Source organism: Pungitius pungitius, chromosome 8, assembly GCF_949316345.1.
Source record: "Pungitius pungitius chromosome 8, fPunPun2.1, whole genome shotgun sequence".
NCBI classification, from domain to species: Eukaryota; Metazoa; Chordata; class Actinopteri; order Perciformes; family Gasterosteidae; genus Pungitius; species Pungitius pungitius.
In genome coordinates, this window is record NC_084907.1 from 12,924,980 (window position 1) to 12,936,397 (window position 11,418).

General features: G+C 42.5%; 2 protein-coding genes across 2 annotated transcripts; one reads left to right on the plus strand and one right to left on the minus strand.

Moving 5' to 3' along the window:
• Positions 1 to 521: 521 nt before the first annotated feature.
• On the plus strand, positions 522 to 5,484 carry eevs (2-epi-5-epi-valiolone synthase). Its single transcript, XM_037448440.2, has 5 exons — positions 522 to 726; positions 2,218 to 2,851; positions 3,380 to 3,619; positions 3,802 to 4,054; positions 4,243 to 5,484. Exons 1-5 carry the CDS (start codon positions 584 to 586, stop codon positions 4,329 to 4,331), a joined length of 1,359 nt encoding a protein of 452 aa, XP_037304337.2. The 5' UTR covers positions 522 to 583; the 3' UTR covers positions 4,332 to 5,484.
• A 754-nt stretch (positions 5,485 to 6,238) lies between these two features.
• mitfa (melanocyte inducing transcription factor a) lies at positions 6,239 to 10,269 on the minus strand. Its single transcript, XM_037448441.2, has 9 exons — positions 10,164 to 10,269; positions 9,539 to 9,751; positions 9,361 to 9,456; positions 9,161 to 9,269; positions 8,735 to 8,818; positions 8,448 to 8,504; positions 8,142 to 8,217; positions 7,824 to 7,971; positions 6,239 to 7,393 (listed from the first exon to the last, which is right to left on the minus strand). The coding sequence occupies exons 1-9, from the start codon at positions 10,194 to 10,196 to the stop codon at positions 7,001 to 7,003; spliced, it is 1,209 nt and encodes a 402-aa protein (XP_037304338.2). The 5' UTR covers positions 10,197 to 10,269; the 3' UTR covers positions 6,239 to 7,000.
• Positions 10,270 to 11,418: the final 1,149 nt, after the last annotated feature.

Genomic DNA, 11,418 nt, shown 5'->3' on the forward strand with positions numbered 1-11,418 from the left:
GGGGAAAACGTAACATGACTACGTTTATCACGGTGGACCAACGTAGCCATTTAACGCTTTTTTTGGAGACTGGGTTGGGAGGGAATGTCAGACAAGAAAAAAAATGAAAACCTGCGTGCTGAAAAGACGTCAAAGCTGCCGTTCACCAACTGTGAAAAGAAATGCACTAAAGAGAGAGGATGAGACCAAAAGGGCAGGAATGAAGGAAATGAACAACTATAAAAACTAATGTCTAAATCACACAAGATGACCACATTTATAGCATTCAAACTGTTAAATATAATGTCAAATCTTTCTGTGTGTGTATGTGGCATGTCATCTTCTTGTGCATGAATAGATTTATCTTCATTTTATGGATGACAAGTTATTCAACACGATACTCACAGCTTGAGTTGTCAGTCAGGAGAACAGGTGTTACCTCACAGTTACACAAAAGTTGTATAAGGAAGGACACGTGGGAGGCAGCCTGAATGAGGATGCTCCTCCCTTTGCTAAACGTTTCACACTACTTAATGGTTGCGATTCACGTCAAGGCTGTGGCTTGTTCTCCTGAGCGCTGTAAGGTACACTTAGCAGCACGACAATGGGAAAAGGCCATCTTAAAGGGAAAGATTCCAAAGAAAAGAGCACCGAGTTTAGCTTAGTGCGTGTCATGGGTACGTGGAAGTGTAAACTGGGACATAAGGTCAATAAGGACACAGCTGACTGTGTTTCGGCTGCAAAAATGTGAGTATTACAGTAATCTTTAGCATTTTCTGATTCAAAATCAGTACCTCTTTTTAGTACTTTTGGCCTGATAGTACTGCCTGGCACACGACCACATAGTTAATTATGGCAAGTATCTGTATAAAATTAGACAGCAATACACTAGTGTCTTGAAATCTGGATTGATATACAGTAGTTAAAAGCACAGTGCAAAGTGGTTTCTATACAGCGGAACATTATATAAAACCTGTTTATTGAGGAAATAAAACCTGTTTATTGAGGTAAACCTGTTTACTGCATTAGTCCATTCAGGCAAACAGATGTAGAGATTAAAAGGTATAGGTTCAGTAGCTTCCTTATATTGTACGTTTGTATTTGTCACATACGTAACATGCCTCTGGTTTGAGCTCTTTGAGGTTGTAGGGTGGGGTCCAAAGTCAGAGAAGCAGTGACAGAATCCTTTTGCCACTAAACCACTTAGTAAATGTTGGGGGGAGGTTGTGGTTGTAGTTAAGGAAAGTTGCCTTGTGGCAACTAATTAACCTGCTAGTAGATAGCCTTTGAACTGGGGTCTCCAGGTTCAAAGTCCCATTCTGTGTATTGCTAAACCTCCTTGACCCCTGATCTTTAGAGGTCATTTTACATCACTTTTACGAATCTTCTCTGTCAAAAAACATTCTAATTCTATTGTCCTTATTTGCACCAGATTGCGTTGTGTTAACCACTGTGCTAGCTGGTAGAAATGTATCACCTTTCTATATTATATAATTTGTTCCCATGGCACCTCTGTGGCTATGTTGCTGATTGGAACCATTCAAATCATCAATCATCATGTGGTTGGACAAGTTGTGCAAGCCCTGCTCCTCTGGTGCACCCAACTGACACCTTTCTGCTCAGTGTGTCTGCTCGTATATCAATGAGTTTGGCATTTGAGCTGAACGTCTTCACGCTGTCACAGGTAGCTGTTGTTTCACTTGGACAGGAATGAAAAGCTCTCCAGGGAAAACTAATTTAGCTGTCAATCAAACTAACACAAAGATGTGGGCCCGGTGTATTTGGCTTAAGATCAGTTCACACGTCTAGGTGTTGGGTTAGGACTAGTTTTTGCCATGAGTGTTGTATATGACCTAAGGAAACTACAAAGGTACGAGATGGGATTGCGTGGAAATACTACAATGTAAGAGAAAAAGCCTTCTCCTTTGAAATGAACATGCCACTGACCATAAGGTTACAAAATAAAATAATAACACACACTGTTGATCTCCATATTCTGTGAGTGGTGCTGAAGTATTCTTCCATGTTTGTACCCTGATGAGAGGGCTCTGATAATGACTTGTTTATTCTGCTGCCAACCAAAACAGGCCCATAGAGGGTCGTTGGTCTATTTATTCACAGTGTCATCAGTGTGTTTAGCTCTGTTTGTGATAATGAGGTGTACTGCATCAACAGAAACCATAAAAAGTTACCCATGCCATAATAATGATTCTTTGGTGCATGTGTTTTGTGTTGCAGCTATGAGAGCATCACAGAACAGGGCGCCAGTTGGACAGTGGTCAGCCCCATTGTGTTTACCTACAAAGTCACTGAGACCCGGCACTTGCTGGACCCGAGCAACGACACCCTCCTGCTGGGCCACATCACCGACCCGCAGCAGCTGGACGACATTCAAAAATCCAACAAGCCAATCAAGCGCTTCCTGGTCGTGGACCAAGAAGTCTTCAAAATCTACGGTACAAAGCTCACCGAATATCTAGAGGCTAACAATGTTCTGTACAAGATCCTGTCTTTACCCACCACCGAGGAGAACAAATCCATGAAAATGGCCCTGAAGATCCTGGAGGAGATCAACAACTTCTCCCTCGACCGCCGCACGGAGCCCATTATCGCCATTGGCGGCGGAGTGTGCCTGGACACAGTGGGCCTGGCCGCCTCGCTCTACAGGAGACGCACTCCTTACATCAGGGTGCCGACCACGCTGCTCTCCTACATCGATGCCAGCGTGGGAGCGAAGACGGGGGTCAACTTTGCAAATTGCAAGAACAAGCTGGGCGCCTACATTCCACCGGCCGCAGCCTTCCTCGACCTGTCCTTCATGCAAACCGTTCCCCGACGACACATCTCCAACGGGCTGGCAGAAATGTTGAAGGTACGTTGAGGTCCCCAAATGTGGAGTCCCGAAAATTTGATCCTACATGAAGCTGATGTTTCACAACGACATAAATACTATAATTACCGGTGGCTCTGACCCAGGAGAGCACTGCTCTTGGGATGCGGGAAAGTTACTCAACACACGTTGTTATTAATAAAGTAGTTCTGTTGTTCAAGGAAAGCTAAAAATATATCAAACTTTTACTATTAAACCATGATTAAAATGAGACTTTGTGCATGTAAAAAGCAAACCAACATTTGCTGTGAAAATGGACAATTATTTTGTAGAAAATGTATTTATGCAACGAGTACAAAACCGGTGCTACAGGTATTTTACCTGGAAGCAAATAGGGCCACATTCCAGGAACTGGTGTTGAACAGGTTGGGGGGGGGGGGAGAATGTGGTGGCAGTGATCAAGCAACTAATCCAATGTCACCTAGTGTCATCAAACTCCATTGACAAAATCCAAAGTGTTAAATTGTGAAGCCCTATTTGTTAGTGACTCTGTTCTTTGTGCTCCTGCAGATGGCACTGATGAAACACAGAGGCCTCTTTGAGCTTCTGGAGACGCACGGCCGCATGCTGTTAGACACTAAATTCCAAGCCGACAACAGCGTGTACGGGAACCAATGCTTACAGGCGGCGTCGCAGGCCACCCGCATAGCCATTGTAACCATGCTGGAGGAGCTCGCCCCCAACCTGTGGGAGGATGACCTGGACAGACTGGTTGACTTTGGCCATCTCATCAGCCCAGCATTAGAAATGGTCATTGGTGCCTCACGGCAAACCTTGAATCGAATTCATTCTACTGTATACGAGGCATATTGCATGTATTTGATTCTATGTGAGTCCGTAACACTCTGGAGATCTGGAACAAAGTGGTTATCCCATTATGGGGGCAAATATCCACCTGCTCACACTACCTTGTCTCTCTCTTTTGAATACAGAACGTGCTCCCATCTCTGCTGCATGGTGAGGCGGTGAACATCGATATGTCGTACATGGTCTACGTGTCCAGAGAGCGTGGTCTTTTGACAGAAGACGAGAAGCAGCGGATCATAAGCTGCATGGTGGGCCTGGAGCTTCCTGTCTGGCACGCCGCGTTTACCATGGAGCTCATACGGAAGTCTCTGCAGGACAGGCTGAAGCATTCGGGGGGCCTGGTCAGGATGCCTCTGCCTGTTGGTCTTGGGGAAGCGGGTAAGGATCCCTTTGACTGTTCAGGGCTGGTTACTACTACGCAAAAGAAGCATTGCTGGTGTGCTTTCACCTTGTGAAAGAGGCACAGGACTGGCTTTGAATTCAAGGAAGCAATAGTATAACACAGTTATGATTTATTAATGGTGTTTTTAAAGCATTTTATTTTGCTCTCCCTTCTATCGTTGCAGTAATTTCTAATGACACACCTAGTGAGATCCTGCACGAAGCTTTTGTGAAATGGTGTGATGAGCTGAGCGGCCCCTCTGAAAGCGACTGACTCCTAACCTGGGAATACCACAGCTCCATCTCCTTTGTAGAGAACATTTTTACATTTTGTATGTAGGTATAAAATTCTTTTCTTGTTTTGTATTCTAGCTCATCTTCTAATTGTAAGAATACATTTGCTGCAGGCCGCTCTCCAGCATGTATTCGTACTGTTTTCATCACCAAATTGTCACAATAGCAGATGCTTCCAACGTTGGCAATGTGGCAGTGTTGTAAAGCAGCCCAATCAAAATACAGTAAAAGATGCACTTTCGAACGTCTATTTGAAAGCCTCCTCATTAAAGATGTATCAGTTATCAAACCATGTACTTGTGTTTTAGTCAATTTTCCTTGACATTCTCCCTACCTTCATGTACTTTCTTTCAATGCAAATTGTTTTGGATTTTAACCAACATGGCAATTGCCATGTTTAGTGCTCCCAAATGAGAGCCTGACGTAACTCAAGTCAAGTCATTCAACTTGAATGTCCAGTGCAACAAAGGCCTGGTGTCGGGGATGAAGGGCATCTAGTGGCCTGCAGCACGTACAGCAACAACTGTAGCCGCTATCCATCTGTCGTGTGTTTGTTTTAGAATGAGTGTGTGTGCTGTTGGATAACAACAGTAATGTCAAGACTTCCATTCTGCAGTCATTTTAAACCACGGCTTGTTTAATACTTGGATTTGGATCGCAGCCCGGCCTTCAGATAACATCATGCGGCTTCACTGTCTGCTGCTTAGACTGTAATGGCAAAAATATATGTAACTCTTCTAAATGCTTCATTTGTATAACCAGCTTATTAATTGCAAGTGCTGAGATGGAAAGGCCATGGTATGAGAGCTGAAGTGTTCCACACTGATAAATGTCCTCAGCGTCCTAGCTCTAGAGACTAAACAAAGTAGGTCGTATGTATTTGTTTTCAAGTGTTAGGAGGGCGAGGCCATGGTCAAAGAACTGATGTGTCTTACATGGACTAGCTGTCCTGAGTATCCTGGCTGTAGAGACTCAACAAAATGGTCAAGGTTTCTGTTGACGCCACCGATAACTGAACTTGTGTATAAGAACTACCTCGTTCTGTTAGGGGGCAAGTTGGTTCATGACAGTCTGCAGAGCATGTAGCTGTTGTGACCTTTCTTCCCTTGCAAGGAAATAAACGGAGAAAGACATATTTGCCTCGGACCCTTTGTTTCTTACTTTACGAATGTCTGTGCAAAATCTTCCACCACAAGACGCTTCCTCGGCTGGGAATTTTGTGGACTTCTCGCAATCTAAAAACGTTAAAACAAATTAAGAGCTTCAACATTTCCTTTAAAATATATATTATATATTCTGAATTTAAACATGCATTAAATCAAATCAGAATGAAATTGTGACTGATTAATTGTTCATAAAGCAGCAGGCTGTCGCTGCTCGGTAGCACCTCCTGGAGGGGACAAGACGGAACCGCATGTGTCCACAATGTGAAGGGTCTGCTTTTCCTGACTCTGAAGGGGTGTCCAGGTCCAGCGTGGGGGGGCAGCCGGGAACCCTTCAGACACTGGCTACAGCTGAAGAGCAGAACGGGTCAAACAGCGGGCTGTCCGCCTACCTCCCCGTGACTCTGTGTGGTCACCATAACAACTAACTTCAATCCCTATTTGATTTTATAGTTGAACCTTTAAAAACAAAATCCTGATATATGTATATGGTTTGCACACATTAATCCGTTCTGATCACTTGCAAAAAACTGTTTGGACTCTCAGTCTTTGATATGAGTAACAATATTGCTACGTTTTTTACTTCAAACTACAAATAAACTTAATATAGCCGTTAATTCCAAATATGATTATAAAGGTCAAATATTTTAAAGAAAATAATATGATAACAAAAAGAGGAAGAGGCACATTTAAGAAGCCATGATGACTTGTTGCTGCAATAAACTAATGTCTATGTGTGAACCCTTTAATATTCTGTACATCCGGTGGTTTCTTTCCTGCAAAGACAGCGTGTTCTGTGTGGTACATATTTCAAGAATACATATTATTTACAACGTGAAGGATAAATACATAACAGCAAGTTACAAGACAACAATGAACAGACCAAAAAATACAATAAAAAGTTATTTGACAGTTTGACCCTCTTGTACACTGCATTCTGCACATAAATAAGACATTACTGCGCTATATACAACATATCATCAACAAAACATTAGCAAAATAATGTAAAATGGTATCAACAATTTCAGTCCAAACTAAGAGAAAACATACATCCTCTGATCTATGAATCCATGAATAGTTTATACAGTTTTGTCCAAAAGCTGCTATAAACTGTACATTTCTAAATGTTATTCCTCATTCATTATTAGGACTTACTCTGAAAGTACTCAATTTCTTTTATAACATAATAAACGTATTGTGCTTAACTAACAACATATTCATGCATATGTTACCTCCATGGAGAGCTCAATACAAATGATATACCCTAGTCGTCCATTGGACCTTTCTATAAGAGCAGACCTTGCAGCCTGCATCCAACATTGAAAAAATAGTAAAGCTGTACAATTACATTGAACGTTGTGGATCAGCAATTAGCTTTTCTTAGCAAAAGAACGTAAGAAAAATATGTATTTAAGATGAATAAAGAGTTTATTAAATAATTGGTCCACTGCAGGTCCCTTTAAGGTGAGTGGAACGTGTCCGTATGCTAACAGCCATGCTCCTTCTCATCCATACTCGAGCTGGAACTGTGGAGGCTGCTGGCGCTGGAGCCTTCTGGGGACATGGAGGACAGCAGGGGATCACTGGGGGACATCGGCGACAGGGTGTCCCTTAACAAATCCTTCAAATGACATGTCCTGGAGTCTTCATAGGGACCAGTGTCGTCTGCAGGAACGTGATCGAAGGAGATGGTGCCGTTGTTGAGGTCCAGCGTGGTGGGGGGGGACATGTCTGGGGCCGAGCCGTGTTGGTACAGCTCCACGGGGCAGTCGCCAATGGCGGGCTCCTGTTTAATGGCTCGGCCTATCAAATCCGATGTGCAGACGGGTGACGAGGACGCCAGCGTTAGGCCGTGGGCACGGGCCTGGATCTCCAACTCCTGGAGGTTGAAGGAAATATAGAAAATATGATTATAGAAAACATGCTTTTGCACTAGTCCTTTGAGCTGAATGGGAACGTCAGCATGCTAACGTGCTAACGTGCTCACGGAGTTCTCCATGTTTCCCATAAGAAGCTGAGGCGGATGCTCAGCCAGTAAGACTAGCAGACTGTGGGCGTTCACTTTAAATTAACCAGTCAGACGTTTTAAATGATTTAATTGTCATTTGTGCTCAGATTGAAAGGGACCCTCCTCCACCTGGTCACCTCCAGCCAGGGTCAAAGTCCTCTGCCTCATTCATCAGAGGATGGACTCCAGGGGCATTAGGCCTCACCTGACCTCAGCATCCCTACCCTTGGCTATGGAGTCAAAGCGCCACAGACTAAGTGCGATGAGTTGGTATAACTAGGACCAAAGACAAGTGGGCCACCTGTATACGAAGCAGCAGGTGGCGGTTTGCATGCTCCACCTTCCTCTGTCTGCACTCAAGCTCCTTGGCTCTCTGCTGCTCCCGCTGCAGCTTCCTGATGTAGTCCACGGAGGCTTTGAGAATGGTGCCCTTATTCCAGCGCATGTCTCTGGGGTAAACAGGAGACAAGAGGTCTACAGTTAGAGTCAGCTGACCAGCTGACCAAATCAGCACAGCCGCTGGGAGCCACTGAAGCCGTTAAACTTTACGAACAGAGGAGACTGTTAAAATAAAAGTCATGAATAGACAAATGGACGGGATCGTGGAGAACACACTTACGGATCGTTTGACTTGGGTATCAAGGTTCCCAGTTCTTTGATGCGATCGTTGATGTTGAATCTCCGTCTCCGTTCAACTGAAATTCGTCATGTACAACAAACGGCAGCCTCGTCAATCACCTTTTAAAGTGTAATCAATCTGAGGCTCATTTTACAAATGAATCGACTTCATTTCTCATTTATTCAACTATTTCTTAATTTTCTCCAATATTATTGGAAATGTAAACTAATATTTGAATAAATAAATGAATAAAAAAACATTTAACTTGACATCATCCTTCTGATGATTGTGTGTAGATTGACTCACTTAAGTTGTGGTTGTCTTTTTTCTGCCTCTCTTTAGCGAGAGCCCGGACTTCAGCCTCTGTGAAGCAAGAGAAAACGTTGCTGTTTAACTTCAATAGGAAAATACTGAATAGAATCCTAATAGGAACTATTTTTTTGTTGTTTTGACGTAATTTAAGTTAAAATAATGGTAATTAGCAAGATAATTCCACGTACTGCGCGCATACACGGACATATAGACGTATCTCCTGATATAGATGTCGGGGAAACACTGTCATGTTTTCGCTTCCTCTGTTTTTCTGTGCTTACCTACAGGAAAGCCCTCTTGTCTTTGATAGTTTTCATACATGCCACAGGAATCAGACTTGTCCAGTACTTGCTTCATGCCAGGAGCTGTGGAACCCCGTAATCACTATATTATGTCATTATATCATTATATAGCTATTGGCCTATGGTCATGCTATATATACTGTCTTATACATTCCTATGAAAAAAACCCTTTACATTATGATTCAGTATCACATATCGGATTAGTAAAACTAACTAACTTGTCATGGTGTGCACTTAAATAAGATGTATACTAGACCTAGATACTAGAAATAATTCCACAGTTTGAATGTGCAGCACTCATCGTATTGTTTGCAGCTGGATGAAAGCAGATTAAATTGAGGACAGTGAATGCAGTGAAAAGAACAAATACTGAAGATGTATGTGAGAGATTTGTTAGTGATTTACCTGAGTATTCTCTCTTAATGCTGTTGGGGCAGGAGTTGCTGATAGCGAGGCCCGGGAGGGGAAGCCCTTGGCTGCCGTACACATCGAGGAGGTTCCCAGACACAGGGAGCTACATACATGATTAAATACATGACTTCACTTTTTAAAACAGCACTGTCTGCATTGTATTCAATTAAAAAAAATCTATCATGAAGATTTACCGGGTTGTTCATTTGGAGTCCTGGGTCCATAAGGCCGAGAACATCATCATTGTAACTCGACTCCAAGCTTATAATATCATCAATGACATCATCCATCTGTGTGGAACACAAACAAGGTGCGTAATAGAAAGTGCGCGTGGGGGCACCTGAGCCTGGTGGAAGCGAGCAGCGGGCATACCTCTTTCTCACAGTTGGAGCTGAGGGTGAGCAGCGCCATGGGGCTGTTGGGGGCGCTGCTGCCGTGCCCGGGCGGCATGCCGTGCTCGGGGGGCTGGCTGGGGAACTGGCTGCCGGCTTTGCCCCCCAGGCTGGTGGGCAGATACTGCCTCACCTGCTGCCGCGGAGCCTGCTGCATGTGGTACTTGCTGGGGTTCTCCAGGTGGGACTGCACCTACGACAGCATGACGCAATCATTACAACCTGGGATTTCTATGTTCTAGCCATCGCACTTTAGAAAGCAACCAGTTGAAAATGAACAGTGAGTTTTCTAAATAGGTCGTGATATTGCTGAGTGCATTCAAAGAACTGCTTTGTTTGATGATTTAAGGTTTAATGTTACTGTTTTGAATCCAAATATTAGAGTTGAGCTGCACTTCCGTCCAATTAGGTGAAGTCTATGCAGCACCTGAACAATTCACACAGCAATATCGAGACAATTAGGCATTCATTAGCTTTTCTGTTGTGCTGGTACATTTCAGGAAGCGTGGAGCAGGATTACGACAACAACCAAATACAGTTGATAGATAGATATTTTATCCATTTTCCTTTCTCACGACAAGAGCAAAAACAAAATGACCCCTCACCTGATAGTGGCTGTATTCAAGCATTTCCAACATCGTGTTCGATTACCAGTTGATACAAATATTGGAAATGAAAATAATCCCTTTATCTTGTTGGCTCTGACCAGCAAACTAGCAAATCTGAGAGCAGTCACTAGTCCTTCTTGAATTTATCCAGGGTCAACGGCTCATTAGTTATGCAAGTTAAGGAATGGAGGAGGACACTGAGACTCATCCTCCCCCTGTGTTTTTCCAGTTTAACTATGATTTTGTTCTTCATAGAGCCCATTTGACGTCACAGCCTACTGCTCACAAAGAAGTCTTTTTACTGATTGTCCAGTGGCCTGCAACTCGACGCTTGCTCAAGGCTAACTAACGTTTAATCATTAGTTCTGCTCATCTGGTATGAAACATTATTTGTTCTGAGCAACGGGAACACAACTGACCCCATTGTATCTCTAAAAACTAGCCGTACTAAATCATGAATTTATTATGAATTTTTGGGATTCGGGGTTAATTTCATTTGGCCGTCTCAGTTGCTATACAGTCCCACTAGCAGGGTAACAACGGTGAAATGTTTGGATTAAAGTATTTAGATCAGCGTTTGTCCAGCATATGTCTGCTTTCACGGTTCCGGAGGACATCGCATATCAACGCTGCTTTCGGAGAAATGCCTCCTAAATATGTTACTTAATTAATCTGTCACTGTTTGTCAAGGATAATTTTTAGATAATCTACAAAATCTACAAACCAATATATGCACTGTCACATGTTTAAGTATAAATGGTCACATGACCAGAGCTGTTCAGAGCTGGCAGCTCCGAGAAGAGATGATGTGTACATTATCGTTTCTCAACAGTAAACTATTAAAGTTTGGCTCGCCGTTGGTAAAGTGTCCCACGTTCTAAAATCCTGCGAAGTTTTGATAGATTTAGCATTATCATATGAAAAATATATAATATATAATACATAATATTCATATGACATTTAGAGAGAACATATGTAAATACATGCAACAACTTTTCCAAAGGTAATGTTTGGCAGTAACACAAAGTTGTTAAATAAAATAAATATTTCATCTAAATGTAAATGTTAAATGTAAATGTTAAATATAAAAATTAATGCCATCTTGGCTTGCTGCATGAATTACCGTAAACATTGTAATGTTCAGTCGTTATATCTGACTGAACATTTAACATTTACATTTAACATTTACTTTTAACTTTTAATATTTACATTTAACATTTACATTCATATTTAACATTCACATTTATATATA

What these genes read in the sequence shown, in the direction of transcription:
- mitfa (XM_037448441.2), bottom strand. Translation starts at nt 10,196, where the DNA reads ATGTTGGAAATGCTTGAATACAGCCACTATCAG. An exon ending in GCTCCAACTGTGAGAAAGAG is followed by an intron (nt 9,457 to 9,538) that starts GTATGCCCGCTG and finishes TGTTCCACACAG; the next exon opens with ATGGATGATGTCATTGATGA. An exon ending in ATACCCAAGTCAAACGATCC is followed by an intron (nt 7,972 to 8,141) that starts GTAAGTGTGTTC and finishes TGTTTACCCCAG; the next exon opens with AGACATGCGCTGGAATAAGG.
- eevs (XM_037448440.2), top strand. Translation starts at nt 584, where the DNA reads ATGGGAAAAGGCCATCTTAAAGGGAAAGATTCCAAAGAAAAGAGCACC. An exon ending in GGCTGGCAGAAATGTTGAAG is followed by an intron (nt 2,852 to 3,379) that starts GTACGTTGAGGT and finishes GTGCTCCTGCAG; the next exon opens with ATGGCACTGATGAAACACAG. An exon ending in TGTTGGTCTTGGGGAAGCGG is followed by an intron (nt 4,055 to 4,242) that starts GTAAGGATCCCT and finishes CTATCGTTGCAG; the next exon opens with TAATTTCTAATGACACACCT.